The following is a 27,528-nucleotide window of genomic DNA, read 5'->3' on the forward strand; positions in this document are numbered from 1 at the left end:
ACAGTAGCACGCTTTATCAGGGAGTGGTAGGATACAGGTTGCCACCTATAATTTTGTAGGTGAGCTGGTTTCAATTCAACAACGTCTGCCAAATCATCAGGAATGCATTTCCCCAGACGGAAGTATAGAAAGTGATTCCATCAACAGAAAACCCATATCCTCATTTTCTGGCTCAAGGCTGACAAACAGAAGCTTAGGGATGTTGGGGAGAGGGGGTACAAGTGTTATCTGTCATCAAGTGATGAAGTCATGTCCCTTTAAAAATAATGCACAACCTTTGAAATAAAATGGTCACCACACCTCCAATTGTTGACCAACATTCAAGAGAACATATTTCACACAATGTTTTAGAAAGAAAGGTTTGCATTTCTATGGTGCCTTTCACTATTTCGGGCTGTCCCCAAGCACCTGACAGGAATTTAAAGACTTTAAATTGTAGCTACTGCTGTAATGTAGAAAATGCAGAAACTAATTTATGTACAGCAAACTTCAACAAATGGCACTGAAGTAATGATCACATTGTCTGTTGTTTTCTGTGTGATGTTGGTTGAGGGATAGATATCGGTCAGGACACAGAAATACAAATAAAAATATTCCCTGCTCAATCTATGCACTGAAAGCACCCAAAAGTGTGATCCCAGCGGTTGTAAGCCTGGTGTGCCGACTGCAGGCAGTGACCACACTCGGCCGAGATCCGTGTCACTGCCCGGGGGTTTTCTGCGAGGGCTGGGAGGAGTAGTGGGGGGTGACCAGGGGGTGAGCTGGATGCTCCGTTCTTGAGACTAAGTGCCGGCGCCAACAGAGGACCCATGGTGTTTCACAACGGGAAAACGGCGCAAACCCTTCACCAATTCAGGTACCGGGTCCCAAGCCGCTCTTGCACAGGGCTGACGCTGCAGCCTCGCACGCCTACATCCCCACCAGTTGCGCCGGGAAACATGGCGCCAGCCGTGATGGACCACGTACCCGCCCACCGCGTCCCCATAGTCCACACCCTGGCCACCCACCACCATTCCCCCCAACCCGAGCAGAAACCCCCCCAGGCAGCGGCACAGATCTCGGCGGAGTGTGGCGGCACTGGACGACTGCTGGAACCACGCATGGCCCGCGCTGTCGGGAACGTGGCCCATTGGAGGCAGAGCATCACAGGTGGGTTGGCTGATGATGCGCCAACAGCATTGCTGCTGCATGCGGCACCCGCCCCGATGATGCTGATTTGGAGGGCAGAGCATTGCGAACCTGGCCCGATTCCGCGTCGGATGCCGTTTTCCACCCGATCTACGGAGAATTCTGCCCATAATTTTTTCTTGGATCCTGCTCGCACATGTTGTTTAAAATGCTGTTCTAAACATTACAAAGAAACCTGCTATTTATATTTGTAGTATCACAAGTAAACCTTGGCTGGTTACCGGTATTCCCACTTCTATCCAAATGTTGAATAGCAGATAACCGCAAAGGAACAAAGAAATACATTCATCAGCCTATCATCTCTTCCTCCAGGACTATAATTTAAACAGGGAGCAGTGCTGAAAATATTTAACACAAGGAAAGAGCAGATGATATATACAGAATATTTCCAAAAACATAGTCTAAACACAAACTGGCAAGAGCACACAGGTATGTATTATAAAATCAAATCCATTGGTACAAAAAAAACATTTGAGTGTTTATTCAACTTGTACAATGAAAAATATGAAATATATTTGTAAGCATTAACTCTATTTTCTCTCATGGCACAAAAGCATGATTCATTGCATTGGGAGAACTCTCATACTTCAAGCAAGGAACGTCAGTTAAACATTTCAACATAACCTTAGAAGGACAGTGGTGTAAATTTCACACCAATTCAGAACACAAGCCTTGATTTTCCCAAAATTTACATTTTGCCACACCTAGGACCTGATTTACTTAATGTGCAGACTTCCAAAACAGTTTCAATGCTGTCTTTAAATTTTTTATTACATTTTGTTCCAAGACCTTGTTAGGTATTCCAAGACTTCAGGAAATCTGCCACCCCCAATAGTTTCTTCACTATTCTGTTCTGATGAAAGGTCACTGACTTGAACAAACGCTGCCTGACCTGAGTATTTTTCCTTTATTTCTTCCGTAGTTCGTAGTTTCTGCTGCTATTGAAGTTGTAACATGCAAGGTGGTTCCTTGGGAATTCCTGAATGTGCTGCATGATTTAGCCGAGGTGCAGCCAAAGACTGCAGGTGTAACAATAGCCACAAAATTTAACCTGTATCGCCGCCTCACCAGGATCCATGTGTGATGATAACCAAGATATTTTGGTCGATATTTCACTTTTATAATGACTCTTTTCATACTTGACACAAAAATAAGTTGTTCCGTTTCATTCATTCATTAAGGTTCCACTCAAAAGGTTAACATGCAAGATAAGGGCACCTGGAGCTGGGGCTATGGGTGGAAGATTAGTCAATGAACAGGAAGCAGAGAGTGGGATAAATGGGCATTTTCAAGTTGGCAGCTGCATCTACTGCTGCAGCCTCAACTATTTAAAATCCATGTTAATGACTTGGTCAAAGAAGCCGAGAGTAGTGTATCCAAATTTGCTAATGATATAAAGTTGGGTGGAAATGTAATTTTTGTGGAGGACACAAGAGCTATAGACAGATATCGATTAAGAGTGGGCAACAAGGTGGAAGCTAAATGTGGAATAAGGTGGAAAATGTGAGGTTATTCACTATGGCAGTAATAGAAAAGCAGAATATTTTTTAAAAGGTGTGAAACTTGTAAATGTTAATGTGCATGGAGACTTGGGTGCACTCAAAGAAGGAACACAAAGTTAGCACACAAGTACAGCAAGCAATTAGGAAGGCAAATGGCATGTTAGCCTTTATTACAAGGGATTTGAGTGCAAGAATAAGGAAGTCTTGAGACCATATATGGAGTACTGTGTGCAGCTTTGGTCTTCATGTCTAGCAAAGGATATACTTGCACTGGAGGCAGCACAACAGAAATTCACTAGATTGGTTCCTGAGGTCATCATCCTATGATGAGAGGCTGAGTAGATTAGGCTTATATTCTCTGGAATTTAGAAAAATGAGAGGTGGTCTCATTGAAACATACAAAATTCAGAAGGGGCTTGACAGGGTAGACACTGGCTGGAGTTCTCTCTGGCTGGAGAATCTGGAGCATTTGCGCACAGTCTAAGGTTAAGGGATCGTTAATTTAAAACGGAGATGAGGAGAAATTTCGTCACTCAGAGTATTGTGAATCTTTGGAATTCTCTATGCCAGCAGGTTGCGGACACTCCAACTTTGAGTATATTTAAGGCTGGGATAGGCAGATCTTTTGGTCTCTCAGGAATTGAAGACAATGCAATTTCAGTACCAGAGAGGTCAGTTAACTATAATTATGACTGAGTATGCCCTTTATTATGACTGAATGCACCAATCCAAACTTTATCTGTCTTGTTTATCAGGCCACTGTTCAGAGAACAGTGCAAAGATGGGATAGGAAGAAGTAGTGAATAAGATATACCATGACAAGTTGTTACAAAAAAATTAATTGAAATAAATTAAATTAATACTATCCTTGAATGAACCTGCATGAGATGGACAGTGTAGCATTAATCCTAATAAACTGTTAAGTGAGGCTGGATGTACATAACTCACTGAAAACTTGTTCAAACCATTGTATTATGTTAAAATGCTGCAGAGTAGTTCATCTGTTTTGGGGTTTATATACTTTAAAATTACTAAAAAGCTGATACCAATCTACTGCACGGGGATCTATCTACTGAATTTCACAGGGAAACCCTAAAGAAGAAAAATCTCACCTACTTCCAATCATATTGCAATGTGAAGTAAAGAATAAGCTGCTTACCATTCATGACTGTGGGAAACTGAGCCATCATGGTCATGGGTGCGCCTTGCTAGCTATCAGCCATCTGCAACAAAAACATGCTCTATTAATTATGCATCAAGGACAGACACAGGCTTACTGCCCTGCTGAGCAGGGAGAATGTCAGCTCCCTTTAGCTCACACTTCCGATAATGAACAATGCATGGGTCCAGGCCTGTGCTGATCAAGCCGAATTCAAACATGGACAAAAGAAAAGTTCACAGAGTAGGCAAAGCAAATAGGAGGGTTTTCCCAAAGAAACAGAAGCATATTAAGTACTATTGCTGGATAAACCCAAAAATATTAAGCAAGCAGAGATGCACAATTCCTCTCCAATTCACAATAGCAGTTAGAGGTTTAAAATTAATAACATTATCTCTAACAGCCTTAACTGGATTTCACAGTAAAAACACGAGCATTGCTCTTTGAAAAAAGAATCCTTATGATAAGTTCGGTATAATTATAACACACAAAGTATTTCACAGACAAATACCGTCTGACATTTGAAGATAAAATACCGTAAAGTGTTTCGTACTGACTTACCACCTGTCCCCCCCATATACTTTAATCATGGAATGTGCTACTGTTCCATATACATGACGGAAATATGAGGGATTGCACAGGATACAGAATTCATTCCAAGGGTGAAGTCAACCCTCTAACTGAAAGATTAAGTCACAAGTAGAATCCTGCCCAAATGTCACTGCAACCCACTGACAGGAACGAGGAACAGGCTGTATTATTTTTCAGTAAAACACTCTGTTCCTATTGTGTGACGTGGAAGCAAAAACATTTCTCCACATTTAATAAGGTAAGTGCCCAGGCTGGCAGTGCAAAATATCAGGCAGAATGAGAGCGTCCAACAAAAATGACAAAGGCAAGAGAGAAATATGCAAATATGGCATTTGCATGATTTATACCCAGGTTAGTGTTCTGGTATCACAAACTTGAACAAACCCATTTATCTTTCCAATGTTGAACTGAGAGAGAGAGAGATTGATTGGTACAAAACTGCTTTTTCTCCCTTAAAAAAATAACGAACAAAATGTTGTATCTGTCATGTATCTGGTCTGTTTGCATTATGACTGTCAAGTGATCAATTTTCTTCTTCGTTGGCCAAATGTTTAAGCCTCTGTTTTTCCCTCAGTATTTATTTTCTGCTTTAATTGCTCACCAATCATAATGTGCAAAACCCTACCCCCCACCAAAATCAATTCTCACCTCAATCATATTCCAATGAACGATTTTTCCAAAGTAAAACTTTCATATTTCCTCACCTGCCACATATAAACCCTAAAAAAGTGAAATCACTGCCGAACAAATATTTTAAAATTCGCAAGAAGTCAAATTAATAAATTCTGCCTCCTCCTCACCAGAAACAACAGTCCGTTGTCCCACTAACCTCAGGAAATATAGGGCCGAGATTTCCAGCATCGGATGGAGGGGTGGGGGGGCAAAGATGTGTTAGTGAATGCTACTCGGAACTTCAGAAGTAAGGATTTCCACGGCAATTGCCTCCGCGGAAGTGCAAATCTTCTCTGGGCAACTGTCCTGCACTGGGAAGTATCTGAAAATGTGATACTACGGATGGCTGTGACAGGGTTACACCAATAGTTACTCAGAAAAAATGTGAACTAAAACCTCTTCTAACTTCTGGGTAACAATTGTTATTGCAGCCCGAGCTCCAGTTGCTCCCACGCTTTCCCGACCTCCAGCGACAAAATTTTTAAAAGGGGAAATAAGGGAATAAACAGGAAGGACCCCTATAGCATCCTCACACATCTTTTTTGTACCTTCTCCAAAGCCTTCACATTCTTCCGAGTGTAGTGTCCAGAATTGAATACAATACTCCAGTTGAGGTCAAACAATTTTTTTAATACAAGTTCATCATGACGTTCTAACTTTGGTACTCTATGCAAAAAGAATTTTCATAGGGAAGTTGGGTTTCATCATACCCGACACCCCATCAGTAAACTAGGACACCACCATAGAAGGCATGGGGCAGCAGTGATGTCCAATACTATGTCGCTGTGCTTTCTACACAATTTGTGGTCAGCTCCAACCATCCAATGACTCATGTTGTAATGTCTGCGTGTGTCATAGTTTGGTGAGAAAAGATCTAATGTGATTTTAGTACATATTTTTATTTATTCATGGAGTGTGGGTGTGGTGCTGTTTAGCGCAGGGCAAAATCGCTGGCTTTGAAAGCAGACCAAGGCAGGCCAGCAGCACGGTTCGATTCCCGTAACAGCCTCCCCGAACAGGCGCCGGAATGTGGCGACTAGGGGCTTTTCACAGTAACTTCATTTGAAGCCTACTTGTGACAATAAGCGATTTTCATTCATTCATTCATAGCGCAGTCAGCATTTATTATCCACCTCTTAAGTTCCCATGAGAAGGTGGTCATGAGCCATCTCTTAAACAGCTCTATCCCAGGAGTAATAGATGCACCACAGTTCTTATAGGAAAGGAGTTCCAGTATTTTGACTCAGAAAGAATGAAGAAACAACAGTATATTTTCAAGTGTGTGTTTTGATGGAAAGCTGGCAGGTGGTAATGTTCCCAAGCATCTGCTGCCCCTGTTCTTCCATTTAGGTTGTCAGTTTGGAAAATGCTGCAGTACATTTTGTAAGTGGTATACATGTAGCCACGGTGTGCAAAGGGTGGCGCAGTGAATGTTTATGGTGGTGGATGGGCTGCTAATTCATCGATTTTTCATTTCATTTCAATCTAGCAGGTTGCTTTGCCCTGAATGGTTTCAAGATTCTGGAGTATTGTTGGGCCTGCACTCATCCAAGCCAGTGGAGAATATCCCATCATACTCCTGACTTGTGCCTTGTCGATGGAGAAATGGGGCAGCAATGTGGCACAGTAGTTAGCACTGCTGTCTCACAGCTCCTGGGTCCCGGTTAAATTTCAGCCTCGGGTGACTGTGTGTGGAGTTTGCACGTTCTCAGTGTCTGTGTGGGTTTCCTCCAGGTGCTCAGGTTTCCTCCCACAGTCCAAAGATGTTCAGGTTAAGTGCATTGGCCATGCTAAATTGCCCCTTAGTGTCCAAAAGGTGAGGTGGGGTTACTAGGTTACAGGGATAGGGTGGAGGCATGGGCTTAACTAGGGTGCTCTTTCCAAGGGCAGGTGCAGACGCGATGGGCCAAATGGCCTCCTTCTGCACTGTAAATTCTCTGATTCTATGAAAAGACTTGGTGGAGCATGGAGGTGAGTTATGAGCTGTAGAATTCTGACCTGACCTGACTTGTAGCCACAGCATTTATGTAGTTGGTCCAGTTAAGTTTCTCGTCAATGGAAATTCCCAAAATGTTAATGGAGGAAGATTCATTCAAGGTAATGCTGTTAAATGTCAAGAAGTGGGTATTCACTTTTATTGGAGATGGTCATTGGCTAACAAACGTGTTTGAGCACTTAACAATCCAATCCTGAACGGTACCTAGGTTTTGCGGGCATGGACTGCTTCATTACCTGAGGAATTGCAAATTGAAATGAACCCATCAGTGAAAATATTTCTTTTGACCTTATGGTGGAGGGGAGTTTAAGATAGTTGGCCTGAGGAATTTCTGCAGCAATATTCTGGATCAGAGATTAAATTAAATGAAATGAAAATCGCTTATTGTCACAAGTAGGCTTCAAATGAAGTTACTGTGAAAAGCCCCTAGTCGCCACATTCCGGCGCCTGTTCGGGGATCTGATACGGGAATTGAACCGTGCTGCAGGCCTGCCTTGGTCTGCTTTCAAAGCCAGCGATTTAGCCCTGTGCGAATGGCCACAAACAACAACTCCAGACAATGGACAGTCTCTTCCATTCCCAATGTTTTCGTTCGCCAATTAATGCTGAATGATGGGCAGATTGAGACGATCTAAACCAGTGTTTTTCAAACTTTTTTCCGGGGACCCATTTTTACCAACCGGCCAACCTTTGGGACCCAACCCGGCCGACCTTCGCGACCAACGTCGGCCGACCTACGCGACCCACCATTTTCTCTTACCTTGTTTGTTGCTGACAAAAATGGGGGAAATGGTTTTGGGTCCCTTTGGCCCCAATGATCCCTTTGTCCCACCGAACTTGGGGGAAAAAAAGTCTGCAACCATATAAAAAATGCGGTTGCACTGCGCATGTGTGCCCGATCATCGCTGCGTATGCGCATAGTAGTGCAGCCGAATGTTTTTTTATCTGTTCCTGGCCATTTTGAAGGCCGCTTGCAGCCGGCATTATTAAAAGCTAGCTGCTGCGGTTGTTGCGGATTTGCGCGATCGAGAGCGCCGCGACAGGCGGCTCCGCGACCCTCCCGACACCCGCCCGCGACCCACCCGTGGGTCACGCCGCCAAGTTTAACAACTATGAATCTCTGTAGGGAGAAAGAACTTGCACCCGTCTTCCTCAGCTGATTCAAATTTATCCTCCAGAATTGAAAAAATTGTGTCCCACTGTGTTACCTATAGCGCAGACTTTCAAAATAAATATTTCGGTTGCACAGTACTACCTAAAGGAGCAGGCATTTAATGTTTTTTTGAGACCTGAAAGTCAGTTTAAAACTAAATGCTTCCTGTTTCAAATGTCTGACTAAAATGTTTCATTTTTAATGTTTGAGAACTTCCTTTGTTTAAAACAGGGGCTTTCTACCAGGCTTAAATAACATCTTATTTTTCAGAATAAATATTTATCTTCTCAATTTGTTTGTACATTAGTATGAGGTGGATACAACTCCTTTCTGTGCTATGTGTAGCATTTAAGAAACCCAAAGCTTCCTATCAGTAAACTTTCCTTCCTGCGTGAAAGGCTATCAGAAGACCCAGTTGCTCTGGCTGTGATAAATTATCTTTTTTCATGCCAGACAGATATAGCTGACTTTACTCTATGACCTGTTCTAATGAGAAAGATGTATTATTATTAAATGTATTACAGCCCAAAGATGTGCAGGTTAGGTGCATTGGCCATTCTTAATTGTCCCTTAGTGTCCAAAGGTTAGGTGGGTTATGGGGTTTCAGAATTGGTGTACAATCGATGGGACGAATGGTCTCCTTCTGCACTGTAGCAATTCTATAATGTCTATGATTCTAAGGGCCTAGATGTTACAAATATTACGATCGGTATTCCCTATTTTTTTCTCTCGAATTCCTCCCTACTCACAAATTTGGTTTTGCCTTCCAACTTTCTTTTTTTAAAAAAAACATTTTATTAAGGCATTTATGATTTTATAACAAGAAACAATACAAATACAAATATACCCAAAGTTCAGTGCGTAACCCATTCCTCCATCTCCCATTGTTCCCGTGTACTCTAAACACAAAATAGCCTAACTCCTCCCTACCCCGTTTCCCCCCCCCTATTGACTCTGCTGGCAGTTTAGTTTTCTCCGAGGAAGATAAACGGCTGCCACCTCCGGACGAAGCCTCACATTGATCCTCTCAGGGCGAACTTAATTTTCTCAAGTCTGAGAAACCCAGCCATGCCACTAATCCAAACCCCTGATTTTGGGGACTTTGAGTCCCTCCACGCTAATAAGATCCGTCTCCAGGCTACCAAGGAGACAAAGGTCAAAGCCTTCCAACTTTCTGTCCACAATTCTGAAGATGCTGATGATATACTGAAGGACCATTGCGCAGCCACCAGCCCAAGTAGCTGAACTTCGCACAAATGCTGATATTGAGTATTGCCAGGCTCCATTTGACTTTGGAGAGAGATGTACCTTTCACAGGTGCAACTATCCATGATGGTATTTATTACAGTAATCACCGCACAGTCCTTGTGGACACAAAGTCCTGTCCTCACATTAAAAACACCCTCCATGGTGTTGTGTGACACTACCATGGTACTAAATGGGACATATTCAGAACATGTCTAGCAGCTCAAAACTGGACCTCCATGATGTGCAGTGTTAAAAGTAAGAACTGCTCTATCCTTTAGGACTAACTGATTCATTTCAATAACCAAAGTAACTTGCAAAAAGTGAATATTTTGAAATTAGCGAAAGAACATTCATATCACTGAATGATATTGCTAAGGCTTTCTGTTGAAATATGAATCCTAAGCAACATAATAAAGCAAGATGGTAGGATCAGAGTTAATAAGTACCAACAAGTGAACAACTAATATAAAGCAAACACCAAAAGCAACTTCTTCAAGCAAAAATGTGGTCGACAGGATAGAGTAAACGTAAATGACGCAAAATTGCTCAAATGGCAAACCTTGCGACAGAAAATGCGAATTGAACTTGCCATGAACATCACATACTTAAGTTGCAAATTGCTGGAACACCCATTCAGCAACAATACCACAAGCAATGTCACACCTGGGGCCTGATTTATGCTGTGCCCAATTACCTATCTCCTTGATAATGTCAAACACATTATATAAAGACAGAAAGATAAATAGAGAAGAATGGGGAGGAAAAAATTAAGAGTGAGAAAAATGAAAGACGAATAAATAAAATAAATAAAAACCCAATTTGTGTTTGGAAAAATCACCATCTTGGTCACTGAGAAGTTAACGAGTCAATAGCAGTCTGCATGAAACGTACAAACATTTTTAATCCATGAAGTGAAGAACCAACCATTTCAGCCATTGTGATCAGGAGCAGTAGAACACCCAGGAGGTATAAGCTATAGCACTGCTTTTACACAAACATGTAAGCTGTTCCACAAAAAAAGACCAATACTCATCTAGTTCACCTTCTATCTTCCTGGGGGTTGTATGATGCATCAAAATGGAATTGTTGACTAATCGCCTCAATTAATCTCTATCAGGGGCTGGTTTAGCACAGGGCTAAAAAGCTGGCTTTTAAAGCAGACCAAGGCAGGCCAGCAGCACGGTTCAATTCACGTACCAGCCTCCCCGAACAGGCGCCGGAATGTGGCGACTAGGGTCTTTTCACAGTAACTTCATTTGAAGTCTACTTGTGACAATAAGCGATTTTCATTTCATTTAATTTCAATTAGTCTACAATAGATCCAACCCTGGTACTGGAGAGCTTTGTGAAACATTAGTCCAAAGTCACCTTTTTCATTCCAAGCAAGCACACTAGACATGCAATGTCTCAAAGTACATAAAATTCTGTCTTGCAAAATGCTATTCTCCAAAGTGGTCTATCAGTGGGCGGCACGGTAGCACTGTTGCTTCACAGCACCAGGGTCCCAGGTTCGATTCCCGCTTGGGTCACTGTCTGTGTTGAGTCTGCACGTTCTCCTCGTGTCTGTGTGGGTTTCCTCCGGGTGCTCAGGTTTCCTCCCATAAAGTCCCGAAAGACGTGCTTGTTAGGTGAATTGGACATTCTGAATTCTCTCTGTGTACCCGAACAGGTCCCGGAGTGTGGCAACTGGGGGATTTTCACAGTAACTTTATTGCAGTGTTAATGTAAGCCTACTTGTGACACGAATAAAGATTATTATTAATTTGGATTTTAATGACCGATTCTCTTCTCAGCATCGAAATAGATACAGTACTGAAAATTCTTTTTCTTTACAAATACATTGAGTACCCAATTCAGTTTTTCCAATTAAGGGGCAATTTAGTGTGGCCAATCCACCTACCCTGCACATCTTTGGGTTGTGGGGGCGAAACCCACGCAAACACGGGGAGAATGTGCAAACTCCACACGGACAGTGACCCAGAGCCGGGATCGAACCTGGGACCTCGGCGCCATGAGACAGCAGGGCTAACCCACTGTGTCACCGTGCTGCCCTAGTACTGAAACTTCTTGCCTTCCAACACTGACTGTGTGTGGATGGCAAGGCTAGGACAAAAATATATATATATTTTAGATAGATACAAGAATTTTGAAAATCGGCAGAAGTAAAGATTCCACAGCTTTTTTGTTCCATTACTAGGCCTCCAAGCTCGAGTGTCATTTCAGGACCATAAATACTAACAGGGCTCCATACAACATTATCAGTTGTAAATGGCTGTGATAGGAATAATATTGTTAAATTGTTATGCTCATACCACCATCAAGTTCAATGGGAGCTTCAAGGTGAAAAAAGACTTATTGGCCTGGGTGAGGCTAATGGCAGAGTGCTGCAAACGGTCTGGTAAATTGCAGAGAATCACAATTCATGCCACAAATTGCTGGATGATTTATGAATGCATCCTTAAAACAACAATTTCTGGCCCATAAATTTTCAGTGTTTTTAAAATGAAACTGTACACTGAGTGGGAGAAAGAATACAAGAGCAATATGCTTGATGGTCCTGTCCTTAACATACTCCTATCCTGAACATACTCCTACCCTGAACTTGCACAGATATCAAAGACATGTGCATGTCCAGCTCTTCTATTCCATTATGTTGTCAAATTAAGAATACTGGTTTATACTGAAATACAAGAAAATGCGTATGTTTCATAAAACCCCCAAAACTAGAGTTAAACTCTGGGGGCATTCTCAGAGCCCCGCGTCGGGCCGGAGAATCGTCGCAACCGCGCCACGACGCTCCGACAACGGCGCGCGATTCTCCGAGGTGCGGAGAATCGGCGGCATTTGCGCCGGTGCGGTTGGCGCGGTGCCGGCAGGGCCACCGATTCTCTGGCCCGGAAGGGCCGAGCGGCCACGCGGAAACGACAGAGTACCACCGGCACCGTTCACCACTGGTCGCTGCCGGCGGGAACTCTGCGCGAAGGGCCGGGGGGCGGCCTGTAGGGCGGGGAAACGCAATCCTTCACCGGGGAGCATGGCCTCCGATGGGGTCTGGCCCGCGATCGGGGCCCACCGATCGGCGGCCCAGCCTCTCCCCTCCCCCCCCCAACTGCGCATGCACGGGTTGGCGCGGCGCCCATTTGCTGCCGGGAAGGGAGACTGGAGCGCCGTGAACCGCTCCAGCGCCGTGCTGGCCCCCTATGGGGGACGGAATCGGTCATAACCGGGCCCGGTCCGTGCCGTCGTGAAACGCGACGGCGTTCACGACGGCGCAAACACTTGGGCTCCATTTGGGAGAATCGCCCCCTAAATGTGTTAAATGAAAATCATAATCTTGGGTCTCTATAATTCAGTTTCAAAATGCTCATTGGTAAATAATTGTCACTGAATTTAAATATTTCCTCTGATTCACAAAACTGCTAACTGAGAGACTTTTGCAGTCTTAATGTTGAAAATAGTGTTTCGCCACCAAAAGATTATGATATACTGGGCGCGATTCAACTAAAAGGGAACAAAGTCCCACAGCGAGCACGTTTAGCCGCGTGTTTCCCGGCACATGCAGTGCCAAGAAACGCATGGCTATAAACCTCCATCCACATCAGAAAAGGGGCCGAAGGGGGGAACATTGCCCCATTTTGTGCACTGAAAAACTCCACTCGCCAGAAATCCTTAGTGCAGCGAGAGATCGGGACATCTTTGAGGCCCCGATATGACCCATTCCCTCCCCACCCCCCCCCCCCCCAAGCCCCAACGTACTATGGGAGGGTGTCCGCAGCCCCCCCCCAACACTCATGCAGGGCACCACCGGTCCGATCGCCAGCGCACATAAAATGCCAGCTTGGCACAGTGGCAATGCCAATCTGGCACTGCCACTTGGCACATTGGCAGTGCCAGACTGGCACCCAGGTGGCACTACCAGGGTACCACACTGAGTGCCAGGGTACCCAGGTAACACCAGCAGTGCCAGGGTATAACCCTGTCTAAAGGGCATGCATCTGAGGGGCTCCAATCCCCTGGTAGACCCCCACAAGTGCCGTTCGTCTGGTCCCCGTTTGTGGAGACAAGTGCTGAACGGTGCTCACCTGAGGTCTCCAAAAAGAGGGAGATTGATCCCATGCCTCGGGTAACTCAGAAGTCTGCACATTAAAGTGAAACTAGCTGTCTCGCTCTAATATGCAATCTACTAAAAAGTGATCCCGTCCAGTGGCGGGATTTATAATAATAATCTTTATTATTGTCACAAGTAGCAACGAAGTTACTGTGAAAAGCCCATAGTCGCCACGCTCTGGCGCCTCTTTGGGTACACAGAGGGAGAATTGAGAATGTTCAAATTATCTAACCCAGCATAGTTTTCAGGACTTGTGGGAGGAAACCGGAGCACCCGGAGAGAACCCACGCAGACACAGGGAGAACGTGCAGACTCTGCACAGGCAGTGACCCAAGCCGGGAATTGAACCCGGGACATATATTTACAGCACAACGTCTTGCGAAATCGTGTTAGATCTTGCGAGCCGGGTAATTCCAGGAACGGAGTCTCCCAGCTTCTATCAGCCACACTGTACCACAGCGAGCTGCTTTTCGGGCGCAGCATGGCCTTTGAATCGGGGCCACTGTGTTGGGTCCATGACAATTTTACTCACTCCCAACCTGCATAACTGTGAGAGGTTTATTTCTCAGTTAGGAGAAAGCCTATTTACTAATAATCCCCAAAAACCACGGTCCCTACTCTTTCTGAACGTTGCTCTCCCTTCCTTGTACAAACTACATGATTAATTTTCCCCGCATTCCCACTAAATTGACGATCATGCAATTTCCCTTCCTGGACTTCATGCTAGTTTATGTTGTAAACAGTTCTCCCTCCTCAGGTATTATTCTCCCCCTTTCCTTTCAAAACCGTGACCACGACCTTTCTTGAAAAAATACCCTTGTCCTGTGCTAAGGGAAGCTCTACTCATCTTCAATCTTCCTGCCCTCCCAACTCCTTATATGTGTTGGCATCTCCCAAATTCTTGCCCATCCTTTGTTTAATTCTCTGCTTGAATCTCTGCAACCAGGTTCCCACCGTCAATTTACCCATGATAGAAAGAGAAGCTCTGATAACATGCTCAGTCTTATATACATTTTTAAATCAAACTATTTACACGGCATTAAACAGCTGAGGGGAGGTTTTTGACTTTTTAGGATTGTTGCATAGATAGCAGTTAGTGGAGCATATTAATTACTTTTGTTCTGGCGAAATGAAGAAATATTATACAAGTTTAGTAAAGCAACGACCATAACCATTGGTTTATGTGTTCATTCAGTGTGAATTAGATCTAGTAACAATTCAGCAATAACAACTTGCATTTATATGGCATCTTCAACATTGTTAAAAACATCCCAAGGTGCTTCACAGGTGCGTGATCAGGCAAAATTTGACTCCAAGCTATAAATAGTCAGGTGACCAAAAGCTTGATCAAAGGGATAGATTTTAATGGAAATCCTAAAGGAGGCTTTGTGAAAAGGACCAAAGAATACAAGAACAAGGAAGTCATCCAAAATCTTTACAAATTCCTGTTTAGGCCTCACCGAGGGAATGGTGTGCAATTCTCGGTCCCATACTTTGGAAAAGTGTCAAGATACCGGGAAGAGTACAGAGCTGGTTTACCTGGAAGAGAGTGAGGATGAGATTACATCATAGAATTGCAGAAAATTGGATCCTTTTTCTTAGAGCAGAGAAGGTTAAGGGGAGAACGAATATCACTATTCAAAATTGAGAGATTTGATAGAACAAATATGAAGAAACTATTTCCTCTGGCTAGTTAGTGGGTCTGTAACCAGAGCTCATAGATTTATTGTAATTGGCAAAAGAACTAAAGGGGAAATGAAAAGCCATTTCCTCAGAGGGTTGTTAAGATCTAGGTTACATTACCTCACTCTCTGAAAGGATAGTCGAATCAGATTTCTTCGGGTCTATTAAATGACAGTTGGACATGGACTTGAAGAGGAACTTAAATTTAATTACTAGAGTTCACACAGACTTTATATATACAGAAATCTGTGTTTTTAAATTTAAACTATTTTGTGAAAATACTCACAGGACCTAATGTGGCACATGGGTATGCATGTTGTAATATGATCTCTCAAAATTTAGAAACATCTGCACTGCCACTTACAGGTGTTCCAATAGGAGTTCCTGTCAATTGTTGTGACCCTGGAATGTGTGGGGTCATTGAAAGTTCACTCCCCTCCCTTCTCAACAAACTTCAAGCCAGAGAAGAAATTGGGTGAATTCACAACGGACACTGGGTCTCCTTTTCCAAAGCTCGTTCCCGCCCTTCCAGTGAACTGCAAACTGTGAAAAAATAAAATCAGATTCAACTATTGTAAGGTTTTGAAGCCTTTGAAGCTGTATATCAAAGAAGACAATACGCATGTTCCCCAATCGGAAACCCTGGTTTAACCGAAGGGTTCACTCCCTGCTGAAGTCCCGGACGGGGGTGTTCAAGTTTGACGACCATAACCTATATAAGAAATCCAGGTACGACGTACATAAAGCCATCAGTGATGTCAAAATACAATACCGGATAAAACTAGAGTCCCAGGCCAACAACACAAACCCTCGAGTCTATGGCAGGGCTTACACGAGATCACAGGGTTTAAGCAAGGCCAGGTGGAATCTCTGGGGCAGGAGCATCCCTCCCCGATGAACTGAACAAGCTCTTTGCCCACTTTGAACAGAGAGCCAATACATCAGTGCCACCCGCCCAACAGCTCTGGACACACCCATACCCACTATTACAGCCTCAGAGGTAAGAGCTGCCTTCTTGAAAGCGAACCCGCTGAAAGCGATGGCCCCCCGACGGAATCCTTGGGCGAGCACTCAGAGCCTACGCAGACCAGCTGGTGAGTGTATTCGCAGACATCTCCAACGCCTCACTTCTCCGCTCCGATGTTCCCACATCCTTCAAGGCGAGCACCATAATACCAGTACCAAAGAAGAACAAGGTAGCGTGCCTCAACGACTACCGACCGGTGGCCTGATGTTTGTCATCATGAAATGTTTCGAGCGGCTAGTCATGAGACGGATCAACGCCAGCCTCCCAGACGGTCCCAATCCATTGCAGTTGCCTATCGCTGCAACCAGTCCACAGCAGATGCTGTCTCTCTGGTTCTATAATCAACACTCAAACACATCAACAACATGGACACCTATGTCAGACTGCTGTTCATAGGCTACAGCTTCGCCTTCAACACCATTATCCCGAAAAGACTAACAACCAAACTCTGCAATCTTGGACTTGACCCCTCCCTGTGCAGCTGGATCCTTGACGTCCTCACCAACAGACCGCAATATGTCAGGATAGGTAACAGCACCTCCTCCACAATAGTCCTCAACATTGGGGCTCCGCAAGGATGTGTGTTCAGTCCTCTACTGTACTCCCGATACACACAACTGTATGGCAAGATTTAATTCCAATTCGATCTCTAAGTTTGCGGATAATATGACTGTGGTGGGTCGTATCTCAAACAATTACGAATCAGACGACAGAAGGGAGATAGATCACTTCATTGCATGGTGTACCGAAAACAACCTCTCTAAATGTCGACAAGATCAAAGAACTGATCATCGACTTCAGGAAGCATAGCACACCCCAACACCCCTCCCCCTACATCAATGGCTCCGAAGTGAGTTGGTTGATAGCTTTCAGTTCCTGGGGGTCACCATCACCAACAGCGTGTCCACTCACATTGGTGCAATAGTCAAAAAAGCCAAACAACATCTCTACTTCCTACGGAAGCTAAAGAAATTCAGCATTTCTGCATCGACTCTCACAAACTTCTGCAGATGTGCCAGACAGAGCATCCTATCTGGCTGCATCACAGCCTGGTATGGCAACTGCTCGTCCCAAGGTCACAAGAAACTGCAGAGTGTGGTGAACTCAGCTCAACGCATCACACAAGCTTGCCACCCTCCCATTGATTCAGTCTACACCTCCCGCTGCCTCAGGAAGGCAGACAGCATTGTCAGAGACCCTTCTCACCCAGGCTTTGCCCTCTCCCAGACCCTTCCATCAGGCAGAAGATACAGAAGTCTGAAGACCCGCACATCCAGACATAGGAACAGCTTCTTCCCCACAGCTACTAGACTCCTCAATGACTCTCCGTCGGACTGATCTGTTCTCTGTAAGAACACTATTTACCACACCCTATGCTGCTCCTGCTCATGTATTTTCTTTGTTTGGCCCTTGTTCTGCACAGTAGCCAAACACTGTTTGTCGATGTACCATTTGTCAATGTACTTTGTTGATTATTCTTTTTTGTCTACTATGTATGTAGTGTAGATGTTCCCCTGGACGCAGAAAAATACTTTCCACTGTACTTCGGTACGTGTGACAATAAATCAATCAGTCCCACAGAGTCTCTGTTCCACAGCCGCCATCACGACCTCAAAGCTCATGACCCCAAAATTCCATCCCATGACGCCATGTTTGGGGGGGGGGGGGGGGGGGGGGGGGTCGCTGCCTGTGGTTTAAGAACACCCCTGAGAAATGACAGCTCTGGCAAGAGATAATAATCTTTATTGTCACAAGTAGAACGTGGGTCACTCCACATGGACAGTGATCCAAGCTGGGAATCGAACCTGGGACGCTGGAGCTATGAGCAACAGTGCTACCCACTGTGCTCAGTGCTTCCCTACAAGATTTGAAATACTGAGAATAAATGTACTGAAATAGAGGACAAGTAAAGATTTAATAATCAGTTTGACATTCTGAAATATTTCTGAAATATTGAAATATTTTAAATAAGGAAAGAGACTATCCTCCGGGTGGACAATCAGTGTTGAGAAATTATCAGTTTAAGAATGTCACTCTGAGTGAAGAGCAGGGCGAGGAGAATCTTTTACCCAAAGATTAAACAGTGCTGTGGGCCGAGAAATGGACAAAGACAGTTGGATTAATTTTGGATTGCTGTGGCAAAAAGCTGGCACAGATTGGATAAACTAGGTAGCCTCCTCTGTGCTGTTTACTTTCAATAATCTGATAGAAACTTAATTTTTCTCAAGTGTGTTACAGATGTCAGTACAGCATGTTGGAAGTACAAATATATTAGGCCTCAGGAAGTTTCACATCTACAGTCATCACACATTAAAGCTCTGAGCTCTACTGTCCTACAGTGAGTGGGAGAAAAATACATCTCGAGAGGGCAAGAGGAAAGGAAAATTAGTGTCACAAATTCCACTGACCACAATCATTCATTTCACGAAGGTTATTTTAGAACAGTTGTTATGGGCCAGGGTTTAGAGTATCATGGTATCAAGTGTATCATGGAGTTCACCTGACCCACAACTTTTAATAGATTTCAGTTATGGGGAGCACAAGGGCCCACTCTACATGTGTGATGCAAGAGAGATCGAAAGTACTTTTAAAACAAAACAATGTTTGTTCTGTGAATCCAGTTAACATTTTATAAACACACAGTAAACATCTCAGCAACTATCAACTCAAATACTCCCCCCAAAGAATACAGTACTCTATATGTAACCCTTAATCTTTCCTAGCAACATCCATAAGACAAATACCCTCTTTAACACAGACCATAAAATAGAATTTACAGTGAAAAAGGAAGCCATTCGGCCCATTGAGTCTGCACCGGCCCTTACAAAAAGAGCACCCTACTCAAGCCCTCGTATCTACCCTTTCCCCGCAACCCCCACTTAACCTTTTTGGACACTAAAGGCAATTTAGCATGGCCAATCCACCTAACCTGCACATCTTTGGGCTGTGGGAGGAAACCGGAGCACCCGGAGGAAACCCACGAAGACACGGGAAGAACGTGCAAACTCTGCACAGACAGTGACCCAGCCGGGAATCGAACCTGGGACCCTGGCGCTGTGAAACAACTGTGCTAACCACTATGCTACCATGCTGCCATCAGGTTTAAATTCTCTACTGAGAGCAGTTATCACTTTTAAATCAGCAAGTGATCTGAAGGCAATCTTTTCATACAGAGAGATCAAAATTACACCTCGTTTGGCTGGATGCAGCTCCAATTCTGAAAACGAAACTCAACAAACACTGCAGCTGCCAGCTCAAAAATGAAAGTAAAACAGACAGACAGCCCAGCTCCACCCCCACTCTGACATCACTGTAGCTATTTGATAAACACTAATTTCTTAAAGGTACATCCACTACAGCTATTTGATAAACACCCATTTCTTAAAGGTACTCTCACATGACACAGTATGGTTGCAGATTCAAAAACATATATTGAGGGCTGTCTTAAAATGGAAAGTTAAGAAAACCCTTTACAAATATATAAATGAAAACACAGGCATTATGCAAAATTATACCAATGGCAGGTAAACAACAAAAACAAAAAAGGACTTGTATTTATATAGCACCTTTCACGATGAACGGACGTCCCAACGTGGTTTACAGCCAATATACTATTGGAGAGTATTCACCTCTGCACTGTATGGAATTATGCCACCAATTTTCAGACAGCAATGTCACACAAACAGCAATGTGATAAAGACCAGATAATTATTTTTTGAAAAAGAGATGTTGGCTGGTAAAGGGGCAGGAATTTGAATAAACAACTCCAGATGAGCAGCCAGATGCACTGAGTAATTTATTTATTTTCTTACTCTCAATAAGAAAGTTGCAGGGCCAAAGACCAAAGACTGGATTATTGAACGTTAACAGCACAGAGGAGGCTACCTAGTTTATCCAATCTGTGCCAGCCTTTTGCCACAGCAATCCAAAATTAATCCCACTGTCTTTGTCCATTTCTCTGCCCATAGCACTGGGCAACATAAAGATGTAGACTCATAAAATAAATGGTAACTTAGAAAGCAGTTACTGAGGCACGCCAACCCTGGCTCTTAAAAGCCTGAAGATTTTCAGAAATAAAGGCTGGACTAGATGAAGAATTCAGAGGTCCTCAGAAGGAAGTAGACAATGCAAGGAAGTGGCAATGCTAATTTATATGGAGACCAATAAATCTGGGTAAGAGTACCCCAGAGTGTGCTCAGCTCACTCAACAAAGAGGGGAATTAAACCTTGGACTGGCCCAGATAATCACTACTAAGCCATGAAAGGGAGGAGCTTTGTGATATTTTTTAAATCTTAACTTGGAGCATCACAAATTCCATTTGTAAATCTTGTTAAATTTGCTGCAAGATTTCTAGTAAGATTTCTTGGGTTTTTTATTGCTTAGTATTCTCAAGGAATCATCATAATAGCTTAAGAAAATATTTTCTTTATTGTAATATGAACATAAGTTTATATTGTGAAATCTGCTCAATAGTAGCATTTAAGTGTACACAAATAGCACAACTGATTTTATTACCTTTTGGGTGTGGTGTGGTGGAAAGGAGTGAGAGATTAAGCATCAATAATAGGAACTATTCAATACAACAATACTTCAATGTTTTATTATCTTCAATGCGATGGATTTTGTATAATTTGTCGGATTCTACCTGCACATAAAAATAAGAACACTAAAAGAATCAAACTTAACACACAGTGGTATTAATTAACCATACATAAGGGCTGAGCCATCTGAAGTCCACTCTAGCCTGAACATACATTTGTTCGCTTTTAATAATAATAATAATAATAATAACCTTTTATCATCACAAGTATGAAGTTAGTGAACAGCCACTAATCGCCACATTCCGACGCCTGTTCGGGTAAGCTGGTACGGGAATTGAACTCGCGCTGCTGGCCTTGTTCTGCATCACAAACCAGCTGTCTAGCCCACTGTGCTAAACCAGACCTACCTTGATTCTGAAACTGATTTACTACTGGAAGCTTGCCAACAATAAAAAGGCAAGTGTATGATATGTCACTGAATATGGAAAGGCAAAAGATCAACTGCTTTAAACCATAAGAATCTGGAAGTGCTAAATGAATGACAGCAGATGAGCAAAGATCAACTGGTGCTCTATTGATCATCGTCTTATAAAAAAAAGTTGCCAAATTGCATTATTCACATATGTTAACTTGGAACTTTCAGCAAAACCCCGGTCATTCCTTTCAGTCATCTTTCATTTCCTTAACTCGTAGTCTTGGTGAAGGTCTTTTCTTAATTAAAAGTAGTGTAACATTTCCTAATGCATGAAGTACACCGGGTTACACAGATTGTATTCAAAACCAGAGCCACACCTCTCCTAAACCTAATTTATTTTAAATTGTTTTATCTTGTTTAATAATTAATCATGCACTCTAGAATTCTGGTGAATTCTGAAAGCCTCACGTAGCATGAAACTTAAGCAAATGTGATCAACGCCATGTTTCTAAAATCATGAAGAAATCATTTAGATTTTTGCCAACTTGTCTTTGAACAAGTTTGCTTGTGAAATTTCAATAACATAAATTATTATTTTCCTTAAACAAAATCACAGCACCATCGTTAGTGACCAATTAAGTCAAATCTGGAAACGCAAAGACTACTTCAAGCTCCAAATTATTGCAGACATTCTTTTTTTGTGAGATGGTAGGAAAAGAATGGTATTTAAAAAAATATTCACATCATGAAGATAGAGAGCCACATTTCTCTGTAATTTTTAAGAAAAAAAGAATGTAAGACATGCCCACTGTACAATGTTGCACGCAGCAATGCCAGTCATATTTATGTCCTACTTCTAAGACTACTTGAACATAGCCTAAAGTGAAATCATCACCATAATCTGTTTTTACAATGCACATATAAGCAAACTTTGATAAGTTACATTTACTAAGTGAAACTAGATATTTATTTAAATAATCCTGGAGTGTATACAGGATGGTTTTCTTGACCATATTGTGGAGGCCATCTTAGACTGTGTAATGAGAAGGGAATCAATGTGAATCTGGCTGTGTGAGACCTCTTGGGGATGAGCGACCATAATTTGATAGAATTTTTTATCAAGATGGAGAGTGAAGTAGTTGTTTAGGAGACTAGGGTGCTGTATCTTAATAAAGGAAACTATGAAGATATAACTATAGAGGATATTGGCCTTGATAGATTGGGGAGAGTTACTTTAAAGGATGACAGTTACTTAAAGGGATGGGCAATGGCAACAATTCAAGGATCGCATGGGGGAACTCTAGCAACTGTTCATTCCCGTCTGGCACAAAAGCAAAATGGGTCAGAAGGCCGATCCATGGCTTACAAAGGAAATTAGAAATAGTATCCGATTCAAGGAAGAAGCACACAGATTGGCCAAGAAAAATAATAGGTCTGAGGATTGGTTGCAGCTAAGAATTCATCAAAGAAGAACGAAGGGATTAATTAAGAACGGGAAAATAGAGTACGAGAGTAAACTTGCAGGGAACATAAGGACTGATACTAAGAGTTTCTATAGGTATGTGAAGAGAAAGAGATTGGTCAACATAAATGTAGGCCCCATACAGACAGAAACAGGGTAATGTATTATAAGGGACAATGAAATGGCTGAGCAATTGAATACATACTTTGGTTCAATCTTCACAAAAGAGGACACAATAGCGGCATGTGGCGCACTGGGACTGTGGCACTGAGGACCCGGGTTTGAATCCCGGCCCTGGGTCACTGTCCGTGTGGAGTTTGCACATTCATGTCTGTGTGGGTTTCACCTCCACAACCCAATAATGTGCAGGTTAGGTGGATTGGCCACGCGAAAGTGCCCCTTAATTGGAAAAAATGAATTGGGTACTCTAAATTTATAAAAAGGACAAAAAAAGAAGACACAAATCAGACACCAGAAATGTTGGAGAATGAAAGGTCTAGTGAGAGGGAAGAACTGAGGGAGATCAACATTGGTAGAGAAATGGTGCTGGGAAAATTGACTGGATTGAAGGTGGATAAATCCACAAGGCCTGATAATCTGCACCCAGAGTTCTTAAGGAGGTGGCTCTGAAAATAGTGGATGCATTGATGGTCATCTTCCGGGATTCTATAGACTCTGGAACAGTCCCTGCAGATTGGAGGGTAGCTAATGTCACTCCAATATTCAAAAAGGGAGGAAGAGAGAAAACAGGGAATTCTAGACCAGTAAGCCTAACATGAGTGAGGAAAATTCTTGAATCCATTATCAAGGACTTTAGAGTGCAACATTTAGAAAGTAGTGGCAGGATCAGTCAAAGTCAACGTGAATTTATGAAGGGGAAATCATGTTTGACAAATCTGTTGGAATACAGTTGACAAGGGGGAGCCAGTCGATGTGGTATATTTGGAGTTTCAGAAGGCATTTGACAAAGTCCCGCAGAAGAGATTATTGTGCAAAATTAAACTACATGGGATTGGGGAAAGTGTATTGTGGTGGATAGAAAACTGGCTGGCAGAGAGGAAACAAAGAGTAGGAATTAATGGGTCCTTTTCAAATTGGCAGGCAGTAACTAGTGGGGTGCCACAGGGATCGGTGTTGGGACTCCACCTATTCACAATATATTAATGATTTGGATGAGGGAACAAAATATAACATCTCAAAGTTTGCAGGTGATACCAAGTTGTGTGGGAGGGTGAACTGTGATGAGAATGAAGAGATCCTATAGCATGGACAGGTTGGGCGAGTGGGCAAATCAATGGCAGATGCTGTATAATTTGGATAAGTGTGAGGTTATTAACTTTGGAAGGAAAAACAGGAAGGCAGATTGCTGCCTTGTAGAGGGGAGAGGGGAGTGTACAGCGGGACCTGGGTGTCCTTGTGCACCAGTCGCGGACGGTCAGCATGCAGGTGCAGCAGGCGGTAAAGAAGGTTAATGGTATGTTGGCCTTCATTGTGAGAGAATTAGAGTACAGGAGCAGGGCTATGTTGTTGCAATTATACAGGGCCTTGGTGAAGCCACATCTAGAATAGTGTGTGCGGTTTTAGTCTCCTTTTCTGAGGAAGAATGTTCTTGCTCTCAAGGGAGTGCAGCGAAGGTTTACCAGACTGATTCTGGATGGTGGGACTGTCATATGAGGAGAGATTGGCTAGATTAGGATTGTTCTTGCTAGAGTTCAGAAGAATGAGAGGGATCTCATTGAGATTTATAAAATTCCAACAGGACTTGACAGGGTAGATGCAGGGAAGATGTTCCCGATGGTGAGTGTGTCCAGAACCAGGGGTCACAGTCTAAGGATTCAGGGTAAACCATTTCAGACAGAGATGAGGAGACATTTCTTCACCCAAAGAGTGGTGAGCCTGTGGTATTCATTACCACAGCAAGTAGCTGATGCTAAAACATTGAATATATTCAAGAAGCGGCTAGATACAGCACTTGGGGCGAATCGGATCAAAGCTTATGGGGACAAAGCAGGATTAGGCGATTGTGTTGGATGATCAGCCATGATTGTGATAAATGGCGGAGCAGGCTCGAAGAGCCCAAAGGCCTCCTCCTATCTTCTATGTTTCCATGTAAAATTTAGTATTTCTACAGTATATAGCATTAGTCAAATCCTGCAGGAACATCTTTCAGGCACCACTGGGACAGTTTCCACCAATTTGCGCTCGTTAACAAATTCTCCTGAAATCAACCAAGCCAGTGTAAACGATCAAGGAATTTCAAGCACTAATTAAACCATGATTTATGCTTCTTTAACAAACATTGTGCAGAAAAATGGTCATGCCCCAGAGCAAATTAAAAAGCCTGGCAAGTTTCTTCAAGGAGGTTTCAAGAAAATGATTAGTGCACATCAATGAAACAAGTAAATGACTATAGATAAGTAAAAGTCAGGTGACACTTATTAAAAATGCTGACATTTTGTGATAAATCCAGATTCAGCTGCACTAATGAAATTGAACGAGGTTACCACTCTCAAAATATGTCAAGGAATATTATTCAATGTAAGGGAAAAACTAAATGATTATGTTCGAAAACTTTACCCAATTGCACTGGTTGATGGAAGATTTTGTGGCTGTGATTATACAAATAAGCTTGAACAGAAACATTTTTTTTTACCCCCCCCTCACCTCCCAACTTATCCTCTCCCCACTTATCCCCCCACCACCACCTCCCCACACACCCCCACTTATCCCCCCTCCCACCACCTCGCCACTTATCCCCCCCACCACTCCCCACTTATCCCCTCCACCTCCCCACTTATCCCCCCACTACCACTTCCCCACTTATCCCCCACACCACTTATCCCCTCCACCACCACCTCCTCACCACCTCCCCACTTATCCCCCCACTACCTCCCCACTTATCCCCCCACCACCTCCCCACTTATCCCCCCCACCACCTCCCCACTTATCCCCCAACCACCTCCCCACTTACCCCCTCACCTCCCCACTTATCTCCCCCACCCTCCCCACTTATACCCCCCCCCACACCTCCCACTTACCCCCTCACCTCCTCACTTACCCCTTACCTCCACCTCCCCACTTCCCCCCCCCCCCCGCCCCCACCTCCCCACACCCTCCCACTTACCCTTACCACCCACCCACCTCCCCACAGCTTGAACAGAAACTTGAACCATAACTTCACTTTGACAAATCAGCATGATTTGGCCCAAAGCACCAAATTGCACCCTAATTACATTCTCACCTGTCACCTGATATTTTGCTTTTTCCAGGCAATGACATAGCTCTCTGTTAAAAGAATTAATAGATTATGACTCAACAATCAGTTGTTTGTGGCAAGAATTCTCTATTTGATCCACTCTATACACAAAGAGGCTTTGTCACCTCCCTATTCCAATTCTTTCTGTGATCATTTTAAAGTCCCACCTCAGTTAGGAGTGGAAATAATGTATCGCCATTTTTCCGAGAATGCTCGCATCAGGGTCCCAGTTATTTTTCAAATTAGGAAGTATTGCTACATCGACAAACGTTAGATCACGTCCTGTCAAAAGGTCTTTGATATGAAACAATATGCTGCCTACCACGCTCCACAGGTGCTGTCTGATGCACTGAGCCCGTTCCCAGTATTTCTGCTTTTATTTCGGATTTCCGGCATCTGCAGTATTTCCAATGATCAGTTTTAATTTATTGATGCTGGTTGAGGAAAGATTTTGAGTGGAGCTCGATACATTTCCTATAAAGTGCCTGGTGATCTTCTATGTCTACCTTCCCATACCAGCCTCCCTGAACAGGCGCCGGAATGAGGAACTAGGGGCTTTTCACAGTAACTTCATTGAAGCCTACTTGTGACAATAAGCGATTATTATTATTATTATTATTATTATTAATAAGCAGGCATGAGGACTCATCCAAAAGATGGCATTTCTGATAAATATACCACTCGCTCAGAGCACAGCAATGGTTTTAGGATGAGCTGATGATATGAATGGCGTTCTAATTGCTTCGCATACATATGTAAATATATCTCAAATATTTGAAAGTTGTCATGTATGGAAATTGGCAATGTTGGATTAACAATTTCGATGCCAAACCACCCTACAACTGGACTGACCACACTGCTCCTTCATTAAAAGTGTCTGCTGTCTTCTGACCTAATTTTCCCAAGTCCAAAGTACATTCTGTCAAATTTACAAAGTCTCTCCCGTTTTCATAGAACTTGCAGTGCAGAAGGAGGCCATTCGGCCCATCAAATCTGCATCAGCCCTTGGATAGAGCATCCTACTTAAGCTCACGCCTCCGCCCTATCCCTGTAACCAAGTAACCCCACTTAACCTTTTGGACACTATGGGGCAGCAGTGCTAACCACTCTGCCACCGTTCTAAATCTGTAAATCAAGCAACCGTTTTTCTTAGAATTGACAATGTACATTATACTTTTTACTGGTAAAAGTTCACTTCAATAACAAACAACTGCATTTTTCTTTATTCATTCACGTTTTGTGGGTATTGTTGGCAAAGCCAGCATTTATTTCCTCTTGCCCTTGAACCGAGTAGATGGCTTCAGAGGGCAATTTTAGAATCAACCACATTGCTGTGGGTCTGGAGTCACACAGGTCAAACTGAGTAAGGAAGGCAGAATTCCTTCCCTAAAAGACACCATTAAACCAGATGGGTTTTACAACAATCAATTATAGTTTCATGGCCATATTATTGAGACCAGTTTTGTATTCCAGATTTTTGTTAATCAATTGAATTCAAATTTCACCTGCTGCCCTGGTGAGATTCA

The 27,528-nt window shown here is 43.1% G+C and overlaps 1 protein-coding gene across 4 annotated transcripts in view; it reads right to left on the reverse strand.

Moving 5' to 3' along the window:
- LOC140410690 (intersectin-2-like) overlaps nucleotides 1-27,528 on the reverse strand; it is a 377,319-nt gene that overhangs the window by 280,043 nt on the left and 69,748 nt on the right. For all 4 annotated transcript variants that reach the window (XM_072499106.1, XM_072499104.1, XM_072499105.1 and 1 more), the window contains exon 3: nucleotides 3,850-3,913. In XM_072499106.1, the coding sequence (XP_072355207.1) occupies nucleotides 3,850-3,886 (37 nt within the window). In that variant the 5' untranslated portion in view covers nucleotides 3,887-3,913. The remainder of the gene's footprint in view (nucleotides 1-3,849; nucleotides 3,914-27,528) is intronic.

Source organism: Scyliorhinus torazame, chromosome 4, assembly GCF_047496885.1.
Source record: "Scyliorhinus torazame isolate Kashiwa2021f chromosome 4, sScyTor2.1, whole genome shotgun sequence".
NCBI classification, from domain to species: Eukaryota; Metazoa; Chordata; class Chondrichthyes; order Carcharhiniformes; family Scyliorhinidae; genus Scyliorhinus; species Scyliorhinus torazame.